This window comes from Phalangium opilio, unplaced genomic scaffold (genome assembly GCF_054372755.1).
Source record: "Phalangium opilio isolate 3A_F unplaced genomic scaffold, DU_Popi_V2 ptg000105l_1, whole genome shotgun sequence".
NCBI lineage: Eukaryota > Metazoa > Arthropoda > Arachnida > Opiliones > Phalangiidae > Phalangium > Phalangium opilio.
The window spans coordinates 315,998-333,766 of record NW_028324207.1 but is presented as its reverse complement, the minus strand read 5'-3'; the positions used below and the strand labels follow the sequence as shown (position 1 = coordinate 333,766).

Here is a 17,769-nt window from a genome sequence, read left to right as displayed (position 1 = left end):
TTCTCTTCGAGAGAAGTGTACCTCCACAAAGCGGGCGTGGTAATTGTAACATGATTCTTAGCCACATCCCTTAACCTTTGTAGTGCTCAAGGTTACTAAACCGAATCGCATACGCCATGTAAATAGTTCCCTCATCATTACTCTATTAGCGCTGCTTAACTATATGCCAAGGCGCATGCGCTTATGGATTTTTGTCCAACGTCAAGACTAGGTTTGTGGGTTGATTGCTGAGGATTAGTACCAAACAATTATAGAATTCACCCTAGTACGGTGCGATGCCCATCTTAAGTTTGAAGAGCAGGAGAGCAAATAAAAAGGTCCATGAGCCTGGGAGAATCATGTTACATTTAACTACAGTATTAAGAGGATACAGAGTGTCATCCTTCTTCTATTATCCCCTTCTGTCAGAACCCATATAAGACTTCAGAGCATTCAAAAATTGAATTTGTTGCGCACACCGCTATTTCACGTTCTCCTCAATACTTTCTCTTGTCTTTTATCGGTTCTTAATACCAGAATTAATTGAATATAGTATTACTGTTGAAAGAGTGCCCAAAGAACGCCTTGGTTTGTTCAGGGATAGATTTAATTTTAGAAGTAGGAATGGAGAATGGTTAGTATTTACTTCAGTCCGACTCATAGACCACCCAGTATAGAGCCCCTCCCTCCAATACGTAACGAAAATTTTAAATTATCTTATTGGCTCACTTAAACTACGTTTTGATGACGTTGCTGACGGGAAAGGCGAAAAATACTCAAATCCTTTTTACCTCTGTTGCTATGACCCACCTCTTCTTTCATACCCCTCCGTCCTGTGGAAGGGGGTCCGGACTTTACGCGCGCCCAAATTACTCTGTTCGCCATTCCTACTTCTAAAATTAAACTTGTCCCTGGTTTGTTATTAATCAGTTCTTGCTTAATTTTTGGGGGGCAAACGACACCCATGAGATCGATGTCGATTTATTATGGTCTTGTACATTTGTTTTAAGCTCGTTTTTATGCGGGTAAACGAGAGAGGGGGGAGGATTGGTTCTGACTTAATTTCAAACGTACACAAAGGTAATTCTTCTTCATTCCCGCTCCAACCAAGTTTGTGTCTTGAAGATTCGCGCCCCTCTTTTTATAAGGTTTTTGGCTCATAATTCGAATCCTGATTGGTCGCTTCGAAGCCAGCGCCATTGTAAACTCGTTAAAAACACTACTTCCCAGCGAACGCGTGGTGTTACGGGTAGTCGCGTCTCAATATCATCACGCTTCAGATATTTTTAAAACTTCTGCTAAAACTTAAAAGTTGTCATTCAGATACTTCCACAACGTCAAACGGAACGCTCGGATTGTTGTTGTGCGTGTGTTTTCTTTTTGTGGCTCCAGTTTTTAATCGTTCGTTCGTTTGTTTACTTGTCTACTCGTTTACCCGACCTCAGTCACCTGACTTTGTTTTATAATTTGGAAACGTAAAACAGAAATGTGACAATGGAAAATATTTAACAGAAAATATAAACGTTTTTTAAATTTGATAAAAATGGATACGTATTTAAACGTAGTTTCTTATTTGTGTTTATTGACATTTTTGGCGTTTGCGAATTGTAATGGAGATGATGGTGAGTTGAGTTTTAATTGAAGTGTTAATTTTAATCTTAGTTAAATAATACAATTCGCTGATTAGTTTGGAAATAATCGATTTGGGTGACACGATGACTTAATCGTCATTAACAAGCCGCGGGGGAGTTTATAATCTAGATTAAATTAGAATTACCATCTCCATCTTTTAAATTAAAGCTACATAGTTCCTGATCTGAATTAGTTTCGTATGATTTGTTTAGGGCTAACCCTCTAGGTACGTACGTTTTGATATAGATTATAAAATATCGAAAAATTGTTCCAGTTTTTAATTGGTTATAGAAACCTAATTTATTTAAAAGAAATTAAGTATACTACGAATTCTTTTCTCATCTTGCCAAAGGCAATGTATAAGACTAGATATCAGAATTATTAAACCATCCGGATGTGAATTTTTTTTAACGAACTGTTGAACCTGGACCGGGTGCAGTTTATTTTTTATGAGTAATAACTATTTTGAATTCAAGAAGAATTCCATAGCCTTGTTAGAATTTCATTAAGAACTCAGGGTAAATTCGCAGTAACTCACGTTTTTGTTCAAAAATAATTTTATATTACAAAAAAAATAAATTTAAAACTGTCACCTTGTTTCAGTAAACAATAATAAGTTTATTTTGCAATTAAAGCAATAATTTGGGGATAAATTTTGTCTTTATAAACTAACTACTCTAGGACGATGAACTAATAGATAGAAAAAGATAAGATCACCTACAAGAATTTGAAATTATGTTGCAAACTCGCTATATTTTCTCCTATAGTATGCATAAACCTTTGTTAAAAACCGGATACCAGTGCGTTTTTAATTACATTGAGGCGTGATTTTCATTCCAAATTAACTTTCGTTTCACCAAAAAAATTCTTTTTCATTAATATTTATATCGCTCGGTAGTTAATTGTCACTCGCGTTTGTTAATTTTGTACGTTACGGTCTATGGTTGACCGATTCACCTCGTCTGGGACGCCAAAACCTTAATTAAATACCAAATTTTATTTATTAAGAAATTAAATAAACCGAATTGAACTTATAGCGACCATGGTTTCTCATACTTGGAATTCTGATAAGTCTGCCATAAATTAAGGGGGTGTTCTTTGGGTGCACGATTTTGAGTCGAAAATGTATAACTTCTATCTCCATTTTGTTTTCCCTAAGTGACACTGTTTTCGAGTTAAGGTTTGAGCAGGGATAGATTTAATTTTAGAAGTATGAATGGAGGACAGAGTAATCTGGGCGCGCGTCAAAGTCCCGGACCCCCCTTCCACGGGACGGGGGGTATGAAAGAAGAGGCGGGTCAGAGCGACAGAGGTAAAAAGGAATTACGTATTTTTCGCCGTCCCCATCAGCCACGTCATCAAAACGTAGTGTAAGTCAGCCAATAAGATAATTTAAACTTCTCGTTACGTGTTGGAGGGAGGGGCTCTATACTGGGGTATGAGTCGGACTGAAGTAAATATTAACCGTTCTCCATTCCTACTTCTAAAATTAAATCTATCCCTGGTTTGAGTGTTTTAGTGATGACCCCTTCAATTTAATTAAGAAACTGAGCTAGACAATGATTTCTAATTTAATTAAGGGGTCATCCCCAAAACACTCCATCAAATCATAACTCGAAAACAGTGTCCGTCGTGGCAAAATGGAGATAGAGGTTAAATTTTCGACTCAAAATTGATTTCCCAAAGAACATCTTTTTAATTTATGGCAGACTTATCAGAAACACCCTGTATATAAGATAAATTATCATTTCCGGTAATTTTCTTAGGGTTTCTTTTAAGATGCGTCTTCGTGTAACTAGTGAATCTTGTTAAATACAAGTGACATTTCATGATCTAAGAAAAGATTTCTTTCAATCCCATGGTTAAGATGTTCAAAACGAAATTTACTTGGAAAATGTTAAGTATTATTTAGAAATACAAGGTCGATAAAATTATACCGGTACTTCACGAATTTTTACGCCTGGAGATGTTTAGAACTTTGGAAGAACTAACAGCAAACTGGTTTTGTTAAGAAGTTACAATATCCGAGGTGTCTAGCATTTTAACGAAAATTCCATATATTAGTACCAAGAAGCGATATCTAGTTTATTAGGGAGAAGGTATAATTTCGCCACATTTCTAGCTTCATCTCCAGTCCAAACGTAGGTCCGGAGTTAATCCCCGCCTCTAAATTACAACCAGCATCTCATTGGTTCTTGAAAACTCACGTCAGCGCGACACGACTGACGGAAATTACGTATTTTCCGACTTTGAAAGGGGGACTTCGACTATGGCGCGCGAATACTTATAGACATCTTATACCTTCTCCCTAGTAAACTAGATATCGCTTCTTGGTAGTACATCCAGAAATAACGTGCCTGAACGTCTCCTTATCGCGAGAGAACGGTCTAAATTCATTTCTACATCTTTGATGGTTAAAATAATGTATTTTCTCAAACACTAACGTCTGTCCAACCCCGGTTAGTAATTTACACTCTTCTTAACACATCTCAAATTCCTCCGTGTTTGCTCACTTTTATTTTTAAAAGAAAAAGTATTGTATAATTTGATTGTAAGTTAATGGTGCGGTTGAAAGCATTGTTTTAAATACGCTTTCGATCTTAACCGGTTTGGTGCGGTGGTAAAAAGTGCGTGAACCAAATTGGACTTGGCAGAGTAACATCATTTCTTTTCACACTGAATGATTGTTTATCTATTCCCTTTCTGTAATTAAGGGGTCTGTTGTTTTAAAAAACTATGTTTTCATGGTGCATGGGAAAGTTAGGGAATTTTAAAATTGCCTTAATATTGTTAAGGAATAGACCATTTCGATGATATAACTAAGTTAGAGGGAAAGGCACGGGGGTAAAACTTTGCCTTCCATCTTGGTTTTGTTGCGCCTGCGCTGTAGTCTTTTTGTATCACGAGACTGCGCAGAGACGGATGTCAATGATACAACCGCCTTGTATGTTCCTATACTGAGGGTTGCCTATCCACTTTTTTACGTCGAAAAGGTCTATTACACATTTGTTAATTTATTTTACTAATTATACTACCATTAACTAATTATTATTATCAGGGATAAATTTAATTTTAGACGTAGGAATGGAGAACGGTTAGTATTTACTTCAGTCCGACTCACAGCCCAGTATAGAGCCCCTCCCTCCAACACGTAACGAAAAGTTTAAATTATCTTATTGGCTCACTTAAACTACGTTTCGATGACGTTGCTGATGGGGACGGCGAAAAAGCGTAATTCCTTTTTACCTCTGTCGCTATGACCCGCCTCTTCTTTCATACCCCCCCCCCCGTCCCGGGGATGGGGGCCCGGAACTTTGACGAGCGCCCAGATTACTCTATTCTCCATTCCTACTTCTAAAATTAAATCTATCCCTGTTATTATTAATTTTACCCGCAAAATTCTTGATTTTATTAATGTAAACGTGGAAAGTCGGGGAATTTTGAAATTAAAAATATGTGGCAACACTGTAGTGTTTCCGAGTTGGTCGTGAGGTCATAGGTGTGAGATATCCTGTTTTCGGCTGAATTTACCTCTTTTAATGTACGAGTATACGACCCCCTTTACGGAATTGCTAATTTTTAATTTAAAAATCCCACCATCACCCGTCCGCCTTGTATGAGTAATTTTGTACAAATAACTTGGGCGTTTTGTTAGTTACTTAGAGCAAGAAGTGTTTTTCTTCGTTGCTAGTCACTTGTGTACTGGCTTCCTACATGCTTTGACAATGGCTTTGTGGGAGTAAAAGCTCAAATCATAGATTTCTTTATTAAAAAAAAAAACATTTTTTTATCACTTTTGAGTCATAATGTTTCGACTATACTAGTTTTCCTCCACGTTTTTTCACATTTTATATCGCACATAGGGTCCCTATCAGATTCTGGAGTTCATTGAAACAAGTCAGGAACCCACGTGCCGATTGCTCTGCTTGGTTAAGTTTAAGAATTTGTATAAGATTGAAGTTCATACAGTCAAGAAGCGATATCTAGTTTATTTGGGAGAAGGTATAAGATGAAGTATTCGTGCGCCATAGTCCCAGTCCCCATTCAAAATGCAAGGGGGACGTAAAAGGAGGCAGGGCTATTTCGCCTCACTTCAGTCGGAAAATACGTAATTTTCGTCATTCGCGTCGCGCTGACGTACGTTTTCAAGAACCCATGAGATGCTGGTTATAATTTAGAGGCGGGGATTAACTCCGGACCTACGTTTAGACTGGAGATAAAGCTGGAAATGTTTCGAATTTGTATCTTCTCCCTAGTAAACTAGATATCGCTTCTTGATACAGTAGCATAAGTTTACAAGATACATAACATATGAACTTATGACAATAATAATTAAAAACATTAAACACGTGCCCGTAACTTTTGAAGTCTGAATGTAAAATTGCATGGAAAAACGTTTTGTATTTAATTGATTTCAGTACAATTTGAGTCAAATTTTACATGATTTGAAGTAGTGACTTCTTAACGGCATTACAGACCCTCGGGCAATGCGGTTCAATGGGCCCCCCGGGCCCCCTCAATGGCTATATATTTGTGGGGCCCTTGGGCCAGTGTCCATCTATGACCAATGAATAAGACTTTATTTATTTATTTATTTAACACAACAAAATGTTCACAATGGATGGGAACAGTGATGTACTTTGCCAGTGTTCTAAATTCACCTAGATTTTATTTAAAAAATTCAGCCATGCACCATTAGTATAAAAACAAGAGATTTTAAAGTAAATATATGTTCCCTAAAAGATTATTGCATCACAAAGCGAGCGAGTAAAAGAAATTGCAAAAAAATAAACAAAAAGATTTCAAGGTTTTCTGAACGTTACAAGCTTCCTTAGCCATGCGTATTGTTAGTTCTAGATTCGAATGACAACTATAGTCTTTCAGCGGTTTTAAAACCGGTTTTCCAAAGAAACACAAGCCGCTAAAAGACTATGTACTAAATCCTTGTAAACGAAAAGTAATAAATTTAACCTATTTCGTGCAAAATCTCTATTGTTAAATGACGTAATGTTGAGAAATATTTTATATCTAACTTTTCACCAACTTGTTGAGAAATTTTACGAGCAATTTATCGCTCCCTTGAACTTGACTTTGAAATGCGCCAGGAGTACACTCCCGTAGAAATCTAAACAGGTTCAGTTTTTTTCTTAGAATCAATGTTCTAAACGAAAGAGGTTTCTACATCCACAAGAAAAAATAAAACGTGCCAAAAAAGTCGTGTCTTGGAAAAAGAAAAAAAATTTGCAGGTTTTTACATCTTTAGGCCATGTTATCTAGGCCGTAAATCAGATATTACAATATCTTGAATTATAAGTGAACTATTTTTCGTCATTTTATTTCGAAATTTAAAGGAAGCTCGGCTCGGCTGCTATTACTTTTGTAAAATTTATATAAATTATCGGGGGCATACATAGTATCATAGGTTTATGAGATATGTTCCATAAGTATGACACTACCTATACTTCGTAATGCAGCTACTAAGAGATTTACTGAGAGCTGGTTCGAGAACTACAAGCGAGAATTTACTACACTCGGTTAATTTTGCAGTCCATTTTTCTATTTAGTCTTGACAAGAAGAGATATCTAGTTTAATAGGGAGAAGGTTTAAGATGCCTAAGTATTCGCGGGCCATAGTCCCAGTCCCCCTTTCAAAATACAAGGGGGGACGTAAAAGGAGGCCCCGGGCTATTTCGCCTCTCCTCAGTCGGAAAATACGTAGTTATCGTCATTCGCGTCGCGCTGACGTGCGTTTTCAAGAACCAATAATATGCTGGTTGTAATTTAGAGGCGGGGATTAACTCCGGACCTACGTTTGGACCGGAGATAAAGCTAAAAATGTGGCGAATTTATACCTTCTCCCTAATAAACTAGATATCACTTCTTGGTCTTGAATCTATGACCTACGTCACTTCATGAGAAGCTCCAGTTTGTAACCAGTGACAAACTTATGCTTCACATATCTTATGAACTTATAATATTCTAGAATATCTTCTGTTATCGGAGGCTAGAACATACTATACATAATCGTGTGTAGAAATCACGACACCCTTCCTCTCTCTGAAGGAACGAGGGGTCAAACACTTATTTCGAAAACACCTCGATGGAAAACTTGCATTGCAATCGTTAAAATAATCCTAAAGTGTCCAACACCATTCTATGTATGGTAAATGCCCAATCTTCCTCCTTCGATTTTTCTGGAAAATTATTCGGGGTTGTTTTTATTTAAACAAATGAGGTAGGCGCTCAAAATTCGCCCACCAAACAAACTTTTAAACTTGTTTTTTTAACCCTTTACATTTTGTACTACTCAATTTTTAAACTTCCTCGTAAGATTGAAGATATATTGATTTCCTTAAATTTTAACTAGGTCTTTTGATTATTTTACATAAATTTTAATTATTTTTTTCTACGCCAAGAAGTGATATCTAGTTTATTAGGGAGAAGGTATAAATTGGCCACATTTCCAGCTTTACCTCCAGTCCAAACGTATAGTAGGTCCGGAGTTAATCCCCGCCTCTAAATTACAACCGCATCTCATTGGTTCTTGAAAACTCACGTCAGCGCGACGCGAATGACGAAATTTACGTATTTTCCGACTGAGGAGAGGCGTAATAGCCCGGCCTCCTTTTACGTCCCCCCTTGCATTTTGAAGGGGGACTGGGACTATGATGCGCGAATACTTTGGCATCTTATACCTTCTCCCTAATAAACTAGACATCACTTCTTGCTGATATCTTAAATTTATTACTTTAACGGTTTATTTTATAATTTTTTTTTATAATTTTTTTTTAATTATAGTTACAAGTATCCCAACCATTGTCGAATCTGGCATCAACGCCACGACACTCTCTTCAACAATTAAAGAAATCGTGGAAGAATCTGGTCTAAACGCAGTCAGTTCTTCGTCCACGAATTCACCCGAGAGTGTTGGACCTTCCAGTAGACCGTACTACCGAAATTTCATGAGGGTTAGCTCGGTTCGACGGACTGGTCGAATGTTCAATGGTGGCGAAAACACCTTAGAAAGTCCAATAAGGCCAACGGCACCGGCCCAGGAATATCCAAGAGGGACTGGAGGTCAGTAACAAATAATTAAATTTTATTAGACATAATTAGGCTTAGAAAGAAGTATCGTTTATGGGAAATGTTCTTCGTACGCTTGCTTCGTACGCTTGAATTAACTCGGTACTATTACAGTCTTGGAAACCGTTTTAATTCGTATAGAGAAAATTAAATTAAAGTGGTTTCTGAGACTGCAACCGTCGTGTCAAGTTGCTACGCACGAATAGCGTTAATATCGTGAAAATAAGTGAAATCTTTCATTAGTTTTCATCGAAACATTTCCTTTTAATCTTTTTCGTATTATCAGAAGTATATAATACTTCTCTTCGAGAGAAGTGTACCACAAAGCGGGGTAAGTGTAACGTCACTCTTCCCAACATCGGAACATTTAGAGCAAGGTTACTAAACCGAATCACATACACGATAAATAGTTCCCTCATCATTACTCTATTAGCGTTTAAACATTTGGCAAGACGCGCTTGAGCATTTTTGTCCCACGTCAAGAAGAGGTTTGTGGGATAATTTCTGGCGATTTATTGCCAAACAACTATTGAATTCACCTTACGGTGCGATGCCCATTTGTAGTTTGATGAGCGGGAAAGCAAACTAAAAGGGTGAGCCTGGGAAGAATGACGTTACATAACTAATGTATTAAGATAATACAGAGTGGCATCCTTCTTCTATTATCCCCTTCTGGTATTATCAAAAGTGGATGATAATACTTTTGGTATTATACACCAAGAACCATAAGTTGATAAGATATGTTCCACAAGTTTGTCACTGGTTACTAAGACAGGGTTCATACAAACCTGGAAAACAGGGAAAACCTGGAAATATCAGGGAAATAAATAGTTGACAAAAACCTCAGGGAAAACTCAGGGAAATTTAGAATGTTTAGTAAAATTCAGGGAAATCAGCGTCAAACAGGGGCCGAGTAATTAAGTAAAATGTTCGTAAACATCCTCTCCATAGGATTAACATTACACTATGAGCCTCCAAAGTATACTTTGGAGGCTCATAACTCTGGTTCTACTAGTGATACGGGGATGTCCTTCGATAATGTAATAGTCCTATTTGCTCCCCCCCTCCTTCGTTAACATTTGCCCCATAGGATACGCCATATACGGGAAAAACCTTTAAAATTCAGGGAAGTATATGGGGGAAAACCTGGAAATCTCAGTGAAATTTGTTTTCCAAAAGTTGTATAAACCCTGTAAGAGCTTGTCATGAAGTGACGTAGGTCATGATTCTCGTAAAGCGACGCCTGGTGACTGGGCGCTGTCATAGGCTTAGTACCGACTAACAAACCCGCTTGTAGTCAATTCTCGCGTCGTTCTCGAACTAGCTCGAGTTGTAAGTCTCTAGCATATACGAAAAATATATGTAACATATCTTATGAACTTATGTATGAAGTTATTGAAGTTTGTAGTATATTGATACATAGACATTTTCGTGTATGTTTAGTTGGTTCCTTTGCGGAAGTTGGTATGGCAATAACTAAAACCGCCTACACTGACAACAGAAACGGAAGAAGTTACCAACTGGGTGCAACGGAAGCCAGTGTATCGGGCGCATCTTTAACAGTGACGTCATTAGTACATCTCACCCTTCCTCTATTGGTATTGGCTATTCTGTAGCACGAATGGCGCCTAATTTAAAAATTATAAGAACACGTGGGATAATAACTCTCGAAATACCACCAAAATTTTACCAATAAACCCAACCTTTTGGGTCACAGGCCTATCTACCTCTAAAAATAACTATATAAAATTAAAAACTTAAAATATTTTAAGTAATATGATGTAACTTCGGAATTTGTGAAATTTAAGGCCAAGGCTTAAGAAAATTTTATGAAAACCTATTGGGACTTTTTTTCCCTGGCGTTTGGTGGATGTTTCTAGCACAAGTTTCACAAGTATATTTGAGTAATATACTTATGGAATATAAGTTATAAACTTATAACATGATATAGATCTTATTTATTACTTTTTAATTTTTATTCTTTCATTTTTTTTGAGCGCTATTAATCATAAATGCATTTGTCTAGTCTAGTGGTCTCAGCTATATGGCTAAATTAATTGGTATTTAAAAATACTGAGGGCGTGGTTTACAGGGGTGTGCGAGTACTTGTTAATTTCGAGTATCGAGCCGAGTACTCGACTCGATACTCGATAACAACACATTGAGATACTCGAGACAGATTCGAGTAGCTTTTTAACATCCTAAATACTCGACAAATACTCGAGTCCGAGGCTTACAACTATAGCAGACGATGAGCTCATGATCATTTATTTTGAAAATCACCTGTTCAATGTTTAATTGATCACTAACAATCTTTTTGAACTAGTTAGATGTTAGATAATTGAAAATCTTCTTCGTTATTTTCAAGAAATTTACAAAATTGCTACTCGACAAGTCAATATTTGAGACTCGATAATTACTCGAAAGAAGCAAAATTTGACCTATCTAAATACTCAATACTCGAAAGGATTTTTGAGACTCGGCTCGATACTCGATAAGAAATTAGTTTCGATACTCGGACTCGGCTCGAAACCGAAAAAACGGCACTCGCACACCACTGGTGGTTTACCCCTAATTTATTCATATTTGTCTTTTAATAATATAGTATTTTTTAAAGTAATGTTTAATAAATTTTTACCAGACATTTTATAATAACAATTTGAACGTTTTATTCAAGAAATTACAGTGTTAAATTGCTTAAAGAATAATTTACATCAACTGAATCGTCATTTGACGCGTTTGAAGGCGCGTCTTCTTCCGATTTTCCACCGAGGGAGCTTGGTTTAGCTAATTTATCCAGTTTTCTTAACATACAAGCTTCTTTATAAGGAGGGTCAATAGGTCCTTGTGTCGGAGGATGGTACACGTAGCTTTCTCCATCTTTCATCTGTAAAATAGTTACATACTTTCGTTTAATTAAGAATTTCGTAATTAATTAAGTAACTTTTTTTGAATAAAACAAAACCTCCAAGGGGTATGGCTTGTCAGAATCGTAACCGCTTAAATCACCGCAGCAAACAAATGGTACAATCACTCGATTGGGACCTTCTAATTGGTTTAAATCATCATAATTTTGGCCTAATAATGGATTAGCCATTGTTGGAATGTAACCAATAGGAGGAGAGTAATTTTGACAGACGACAAAAGATTCTGAAATTGGAAAAATATTAAAAAAGGAAAAGGCAGACTTATATCAAAGGTAAGTTATAGGCTTATAATATAATATAATATACCTATGCTTGAATTACGACTGCTCCTTGGTTTAGCAACAGTAACTAATGGGAAAAATACTTTGAGTTGGGAATATAGTAAAGTTACGTCTTTGCCCCTAAATATCTGAAATATTATGTTTTTTTTTAATTTTAAATTATAATTATAGACTTAAAAATATTTTAATTAAGATTGTTACTTTAGCAACAAAATTTCCTCCTGGTTTTAGAATGTGAGTTGTAATATTTAGAGCCTAAAATATTAATTAGTATATTGTTTATAAAAAAATTAATTAATTAATTAGCCATGAATGAAATATTTCTTACAGCAAGAAGTAATTGCGATTGAATGTATTCATCAATATCATGAAGGCCAGTTACTAAATGGTTAAGTAATTAAGTTAATTAATCCTTATTCCCTTTCGCCAGAAGTTAGGCTTAGTTCGGGATTCATGGGGGTGAGTAATCTGCTACAGTACATATTTTTGGCTTTTGTAGCAGACTACAGACGAATTTCTTCCCATTACTCACCCCCATGAATCCCGAGCTAAGCCTAACTTCCGAGCTAAGCCTAACTTCCCGCGAAAGGGAATAAGGTGGATTAATGGAGGGGTAAAAATTAACTTACCATCAGGTGCACCATCACAAACTACCAAGTCTGCATGTTCTCCTTCAAAATGTTTAATTACTTCTTCAGCTGTTGAAAGCTTCAAAATTCATTTATTTTTTTTAAATTATATTTAATTAATTGTAATTAATAATTTATATCAGTACTTACTTTGGTAATGTCTCCTTGTATTTGTACAACTCCTGGCAAAGGAGCCATGGCCTGAAGATCTACGGCGACAATTTTAACATCCTTTTCGTCATTGGCACTACCAAAACAAATTTCAAAATTCGCGCCAAATAGTACCAAAACAAATTTCAAAATTCGCGCCAAATAGTTTATATAAAGCAGTGCTACCATGAGTTGAGTTTTCTTGATAAAACTTGTGACCAGCTTCCTGGAGCAGCGCACAGATCAACCACTTTCTTTACTTCTAAAAATTAAACGATAAATTTAGTTTAATTACTTATAAAACGGTGGTTCTTTAGTTATCGTAAACGATTAAACCGTAACATATTTGCTTATTTCCAGCCCTTAATGTTATTCTACTTAAACCTTGGTTATTAGGAAAACCAATATTTACCATCGAACAGATTGAAACTTTCGTTTATTTGGAGCAATTTAAATGCACTTCTTGCTCGCCAACCTTCTTCTTTAGCTAAGCGATAATAAACGTCCCTTCGATCCTTTGAGGATTTTCCCATTTTAATCAATTATTTTAACCCAAATTTTTGCTTATACTCTTTGAGAAAAATTTAGGCCAAATTTGAAAACAGGGAGAAAAGAGGTTATATGGAGTGGTAGTTGGTAGTCATGATCGGAGACCTCCCGCCTGCGGCACAGAAACTCTCCCAGTGTACCCTTCGGTAGGCGATTGTTAAGTGCTGCCGCTTAGCGACATTGTATTTGTATGAGAACTAGCTTCTATTTTTAAAACAGAGAGGGCTTCCTTTACGATTTCGTACAGCACGAGCCTACCTAAACCCTGAGGATGCTGGGAGGGGCCGGTACAGAGGCAGGCAAAGTTATAAATACCACTCCTTTCTTCTCTCCTTCAAAATCGTATTGTCGTCTGCTTGAATTGAATTCGGGGGAATCAATTTATTGATTAAGGATAAGTGTAGTTTAACTATGTAGAGTTTAAAAATTCTGTTTTTGAGTTAATCAGATCTGTGAATTAATTATGGGGTGTGTTTATGCAAAAAATCGTAACGAGGTAAAATCGAAAATACAGGAAAAAGCTGAAGATAAAGTTTATTCTTGGTAAGCCTTGGTTTTTTATTTATGATTTTATCATGGATTCTATCTATGAATGTGATAATGTGAATGTTATGCATGCATAATGCATCTGGATGCTGAATTATAAAATGGGAAGGAGTTTTTAATGGGTAATCTATGTTGAAAAATTACGTAAATTTGCAGGGATAAAAGAGAAAAAGTGGATCCTAAAGATTTCATGATAGAAAACCTCAAAAATGAAACTGCGGGAAAATTACCAGGCTCAATCAATGGAGAGCAGTTTATAATACAAAACTGTCAAGTAAGTTTTTAACATTCCCTTGTTATTAATAACAAAGAGAATGTACTAATATATATTTCAGAATTGCAACATATTCCTTTTTGATTGGCTAAACACTGTAACTGTAGATGATTGTGAAAGTTGTAACATATACATTGGTCCAACTAAAGGCAGTGTTTTTCTCCGTGATTGCAAAGACTGTTACGTTATTCTGGCTTCTCAACAATTCCGTGCCAGAGATTGTAAACGAATGAACATTTTTATTAGTTGTACGACTCAACCAACTATAGAATCTTGCTCCGAGATCAAATTTGGTTGTTATCGGTACAACTATAAGGAGTTGGATGGTAAATTAACCCGAAACATTATCATTTAATAATCACTAAAAGCTTAATTAATTAATTAATTAATTTCTGATACTTTTAGAACAATTTCGCCATGCTGGGTTAACCCCTTTTAATAATAGTTGGTCTGTTATCCATGATTTTACACCCGGAGATGGTGAAAAAAATTATGAACTTTTAGACCAAGTAAAATTTAAAAACCTTTTTAACTATATTATTTTACGATTTAATTATAATTATAATTATAATTAAAATTAATTTTTCCAGGAAACCGAAGTGGAAGATTTTATACCAATACCTTCATCTAATGATTTATCGCAAGTTCAAGTCACTACTAAAGCCGAAAACAGTTTAGTGCCTCAAACTTTAGGGAAACTCAAAAAGAAATCCAAAGAGGTAATTAACATTAAAATACTAATTAATTAATTAGTAATTAGTATACTTAATTGTGTTTATATTTTGACAGAGCTGTCTTGTAGTATTCTTTCCTGATGGTCAAACCCAAGAAAGAGCCATGGCATTTATCAGGAAATTAGAAAAATCCTCGGTAATTTGAAATTTGACCCCTGGTCATCCTTTTTAATTAAATTAAATTAAATTTTATTTTTGATCCATTAATAATTGATAATTAATTATTAATTATTAACTTTAAGAATAAACTAGTCAGAACTAAAGAAGTATTAATGGATAAAAATGATGCTGAAAGAGTTTTTGGAACTGACTCTTACAATACAGTAGTCAAAAGAGGTATTACTTATAAATGGAAACTTAGAAACTATCAGGGAGCCCACCGGTCCTATAATTCCTATAAATTCCTATATTTTTGAAGCAGTCCTTTATTATCCTATAATTTCATGAAAGGTCCTATAATATCCTATATTTTTGACTTAGTCGAAGTTTTCGTATAGTTTAGAATCAAATTTATCAAAATTTAGCTTTTTTTTATCGATATCACATTTGAATAGACACCGAAATTGTGGAGCTCGCTTAGGATTTTTTATATATTATATTATGTTATATTTTAATTAAGTTCTTCTGAGTTTTCAAAGTAAAATCCAATTTGTTATTTTTTATTTTTTGGGATTTTTCTACATAGTTTGAGCCCAAAATTGTGTTATATTAGAGCATTTTAGTCCTATATTTTCCTATAAAAACACATTTTTTCTCCTATAAAATCCTATAATTCCGGAAAAAAATTCCTATTTTTCCTATAAGGAATTTAAATTTAAGAGTGGACTCCCTGTAGTCTAATATTTCTTAATTAGTAATCTATTTTGTTCAAATTTATTTTCTTTTTTCTTCAGGTCCTGTTATTGCTTTGGAGTATAACGGAGACGAGTCAACAAACAATTGTCAAAATATGGCAAAGTCAATTGCTTTGGAAACTGGTTCAACTGGATTGGTTTATGTCAGCTCCTCAAGCAAAAACGCCACGAAACAAATTGAGCAATTCTTCACTTACGCAGATATCCAAATGTCCGTCTAAATCAAGGAAACTACAAAAACAAAACACTGCATACAAATTTTACAAAATTCAAAAAACAATATAATTTAAACAAATAACATTTAAAATGACCAAAAAAACCAAAAGAAAACGCAAAGAAGTCACAAGTTACACTTGAAATATTGAATGTGTAATTAATTTTTCAATTTTGCTCCCCTAATTATTTTAAGGTTTTGAGGAGCAGGGCCATTAATTACTCCGCTCAAACCAAAAGAAATCACTTAAATGTAAGTATTTTATTTATTTTTAATTTTTATTTTAAACAGGAAATTTTTAACTTAAACAACAGAATATTATTAATAATTTTAATCAATCTGAATAAGTTAATTTTATTTTAAAAATTTATTATTTACAATTGGTTATTTTAATTTTCTAGTCATTTTAAAATGTTGAAATTTTGTTTCAAAATAAGCCTTGGTTTTAATGTTTATCAATATCTGGATTTCTACATATATTTTTCATACCAATTTATACACGGAAATCATAGAAAACGGGCGATAGGCAATAACTGTACGATTAACTATAATTTTGTTACTGGAAAAATATATTGTACAACACGAATTTGTTGCCATTTACACAACGTGCTTTTAATTTAATTGAATAAATCACTTTTAACTGTCATTGCATTGCGTCTTGGTGTAATTGATGTTGTGTTTTCTTTTAAAGAAGGTTCTTGCCTACAGTACTATTTTATAAAGTTTTGTCACTTTTGTGTTAGAAGTTTGAAGCCAAGGCCTACTTGTATCGGGCTTCCGGCAAAACCATAAGTTTATAATAGGATATATTCCGTAAGTATGACTCCACCAATACTTCGTAACGCTAGAGAATTACTAGGAGCTAGTTCGAGCAAAGAGGGAGAGAGAATCAGTATAAGCAGCCGTGATCCATGCGTGGTGAAAACGGGGGTAAATCTGCGGTACACCGCGGTGCCTGAGCGCAGCTTTCTCGCGCACAGTTGACGTAGGGGATGACAGAGTTAAGGCGAGGAGGTCAATCCCCCATTGTTTCCACTCGAAGGTTAGAATTTTCGCCCATTTTAGGTGCAAAAGTGCTGTTTTTCGCCCCATCTATAGTAGATTTTCGCCGCAAAAAATCCCCTAATTTTTTCTCTTTTTATTGGTCCAACCACAGCCCACTCTATAGGACTTAGGCTGCAAACGCTATGTAAAAGGCCGGATCAGAAATTTTCGCTTTTAGTTTTCACATCTCATTTAAATTTCAAGAAATATGAACCAAATTTTTTAAAATAAGGGTTAAAAAATGGTGTTCCTCCCATAGACGATCATGTTAAAAGCTGACTCCTTTTATTTTTCGAGCTAAAAAGCCGAAAATTCCTGATACAAAGGAAAAATTGTTTGATGGGGCTTTTATAGCGCGATGGAGTTGGCTGTGCTTGAGAGAAACACAAAGCGTAGCCACTAGCCACGTTGAGCCAAATCGATCACGCTTGTTGTGTCCCATTATAACTTAAGACCGCCAAGCAATGGCACCAATCACTACCACTTAATAGAGCCTAATCAGACCCTATTTATTTATTTTATTTATTTATTGAGTGAATGACTGCCCGCAAAGTCAACAAAGTGACGTGTAAGTGGGCATCGTACGTAGTTACAAAAAATTGTCGAGAAAAAAGAAAAAAAAAAATTAAGTGTAATACAATGTAAGAAAACATTAACATACAGATAATCAGGAGCAATATTACAATAACATTAGGCAAAAATAACAACATGAGATTAATTAAGACCATGTAGGCCTACACGTGGAAAGAAAAAAAAATAAAAAAAAAATAAAATAAAGATATTATGGAAAAGTAATTAAAATGGTACAGTATAAGTTGGTCAATCAGAATAGTAATAATAAAAAAAAACTAACTAACAATACAGAAAAGGACT

The 17,769-nt window shown here is 35.2% G+C and overlaps 3 protein-coding genes and 1 long non-coding RNA gene across 4 annotated transcripts; 2 read left to right on the top strand and 2 right to left on the bottom strand.

Moving 5' to 3' along the window:
- Positions 1-1,070: 1,070 nt before the first annotated feature.
- LOC149625063 (uncharacterized) lies at positions 1,071-11,350 on the top strand. Its single transcript, XM_089851828.1, has 3 exons — positions 1,071-1,601; positions 8,410-8,688; positions 10,138-11,350. The coding sequence occupies exons 1-3, from the start codon at positions 1,523-1,525 to the stop codon at positions 10,308-10,310; spliced, it is 531 nt and encodes a 176-aa protein (XP_089707954.1). The 5' UTR covers positions 1,071-1,522; the 3' UTR covers positions 10,311-11,350.
- Positions 11,339-13,233, bottom strand: LOC149625062 (tRNA (cytidine(32)/guanosine(34)-2'-O)-methyltransferase-like). The gene is made up of 9 exons (XM_089851826.1): positions 13,094-13,233; positions 12,868-12,943; positions 12,682-12,778; positions 12,532-12,610; positions 12,231-12,283; positions 12,104-12,157; positions 11,928-12,030; positions 11,660-11,844; positions 11,339-11,581 (listed from the first exon to the last, which is right to left on the bottom strand). The coding sequence occupies exons 1-9, from the start codon at positions 13,212-13,214 to the stop codon at positions 11,375-11,377; spliced, it is 975 nt and encodes a 324-aa protein (XP_089707952.1). The 5' UTR covers positions 13,215-13,233; the 3' UTR covers positions 11,339-11,374.
- On the top strand, positions 13,234-16,499 carry LOC149625061 (protein XRP2-like). Its single transcript, XM_089851825.1, has 9 exons — positions 13,234-13,376; positions 13,450-13,773; positions 13,933-14,050; positions 14,112-14,376; positions 14,456-14,559; positions 14,641-14,769; positions 14,840-14,920; positions 15,027-15,120; positions 15,678-16,499. Exons 2-9 carry the CDS (start codon positions 13,694-13,696, stop codon positions 15,857-15,859), a joined length of 1,053 nt encoding a protein of 350 aa, XP_089707951.1. The 5' UTR covers positions 13,234-13,376; positions 13,450-13,693; the 3' UTR covers positions 15,860-16,499.
- On the bottom strand, positions 16,047-17,212 carry LOC149625060 (uncharacterized). Its single transcript, XR_016374506.1, has 2 exons — positions 16,617-17,212; positions 16,047-16,562 (listed from the first exon to the last, which is right to left on the bottom strand). It is a non-coding gene; the product is annotated as an uncharacterized LOC149625060 (long non-coding RNA).
- Positions 17,213-17,769: the final 557 nt, after the last annotated feature.